At 33.2% G+C, this 2,033-nt stretch overlaps 1 protein-coding gene across 1 annotated transcript in view; it reads left to right on the top strand.

Annotated features, from left to right (window-relative positions):
- LOC117119251 overlaps positions 1–2,033 on the top strand; it is a 9,560-nt gene extending 7,527 nt beyond the window's left edge. Inside the window, exon 6 of the mRNA XM_033264052.1 lies at positions 870–2,033. Within this exon, the coding sequence (XP_033119943.1) occupies positions 870–1,499 (630 nt within the window). The 3' untranslated portion in view covers positions 1,500–2,033. The remainder of the gene's footprint in view (positions 1–869) is intronic.

Below are 2,033 nucleotides of genomic sequence, written 5' to 3'. Positions count from 1 at the left end.
TATATATATATATTAAAGAAAAAAATGTGCATAGACGCAAGTTTATTTCATATATGCTGATTCATCTCATTAATCAAACTGTCGTAAAGAGGTTAATTAATGTATTATTAAAGTATTATTATCCTATCCGCATGGATTCTTGTTGTTCCCCCGTAAAATAAGAGCTGAATATTCATAGATTCTTCTCATGTAAAATATATTTCCATTGGATAAAAAAAATTCACCGTCAAAACACTAATTTCAGTATGAATGAACAATCCTTTGTAGGCATTATGCCCGCGAAAATACGAAGCTTTGGTATCGTAGGCTTTCCGCCATTGCTAATGAATCTGCGTTGTACTGTTGTACCTTTTTGCCCTAAATTAGCCAATTTCCTTTAGGTATTTCATATTCCCCTTCTACATACTCATAAAGTTATATGTAGTCAACATTTACTGAGGGTTATTGTTTGATTTAATGTTAATTTAAATACACACAAGAATCTAAAACACACGCTTGTAGATTTCTCTTCCAGCAGGTAAGAAGCAGGAACGTACCATTATTTATTAATTACCCCTAACAAATTTAGCAAGTCTAAATGATAACAAAGGTTTCTTAAGTTCACTTCGCTGCAGTGAATATGAGCCGATTAATTTGATTGTTGTTGCAAAAAAATGGCCTAAGAATTCATATAATAATAATAATAACCAATGTAATAAATATTATTGTTGTTGCTGTTGCTGTTGTTGTTGTTATTGTTATTGTTGTTGTTGTATTAAACAGCAACATGTTTTACGTTTTTTAAGTCTATCACATTATTTTACCATAATGTAATTTTACATGAAATCAAATTTATTCATTTATATCAAAATTCTTTTTTGATTTGCTAGGTTGATTTTAGGGTTCCACATATTGTAGTAGAAACAGAAGTGTTCGACGAGCTCAGAACAAGGAATGAAAAATTGTCTGTAAGCTGGAACAAGGATGTAGACAGTGGTAAGGCAACATCCGAAGGCACCCCGGATGAAAGCAGCTTCATTGAAAAGTATACTCCATTACAACTGCTGAACGACCAAGTCTCGGCCAATCGCATGCACACACACCGAGGCCTCATAACCGAAAGTTCTGATGATAGTGATGAAGACTGTGTGGGAAGTAACCATGGTAATGGAGTTGGCATTGGTGAAGTTTCATTTCTGAATTTAATTTATGAGAATAAATTATTGTTGAATGAAAACATGGGAAGGAAATTACACATGTATGTTAATGATGACTGTAGTGATGATGATTATGATGATGATGATGATGATGATGATGATGATGATGATGATGATGATGATGATGATGATGGTGGTGGCGGTGATGATGGTGGTGATGATGATCATGATAATGATGATGAAGTAGATGATAATGATGACGATGATAATGACGCTGACGGAGACGTAAGCAGAGACGCCGGCTTCGGAGATTATGCCAACGATGATGCCAAGGATGACAACAATCAGAACACTCAGTATTGATGATAACAAACAAGGTACATAATCTCAACTTAGCTGCCAATGAAGTGTCAATACAACATAAGAACTAAATAACAGGGCTAAGATTTTTGGCGTGCATACGCTGTTTGTTTTGTGGGACGTTAGCAACAATATCCCATGTATTTACTTTAGCTAAGGAAATGAGATTGACAACTATGGGGAATTAAATGGTCTGATTTCAATCATGGAGATCAGCTTTTGCCGTTTACAAAATAGGCATTTTTTTTTTCTTAACTTTGATAGTGCAACATAGGCTACATACGAACTATTTTGATATAAGTACAGTATACTTATTTATTGGATATTAAATATATAATTATAATGCATGTTAAGTATGTAAAAACAGGTGACTGGTCTGTGACAAGTGTTTATTGCTTAGAATTGATGTTCATTTGCAATAAAAGTTACCTAATATAATTATGTGTTTAGCATGGTGGGTTTTTTGTTTTTGTTTTTTAGTATTCGCTTTTTTAAAACCATATTAACCATATTAACACACTTGAAACCAATTATTTA

Source organism: Anneissia japonica, unplaced genomic scaffold (genome assembly GCF_011630105.1).
Source record: "Anneissia japonica isolate Jap-2015-1 unplaced genomic scaffold, ASM1163010v1 scaffold287710_len209622_cov133, whole genome shotgun sequence".
NCBI classification, from domain to species: domain Eukaryota; kingdom Metazoa; phylum Echinodermata; class Crinoidea; order Comatulida; family Comatulidae; genus Anneissia; species Anneissia japonica.
The sequence above is the reverse complement of the archived record's forward strand: the minus strand, read 5'-3'. Positions and strand labels throughout refer to the sequence as shown.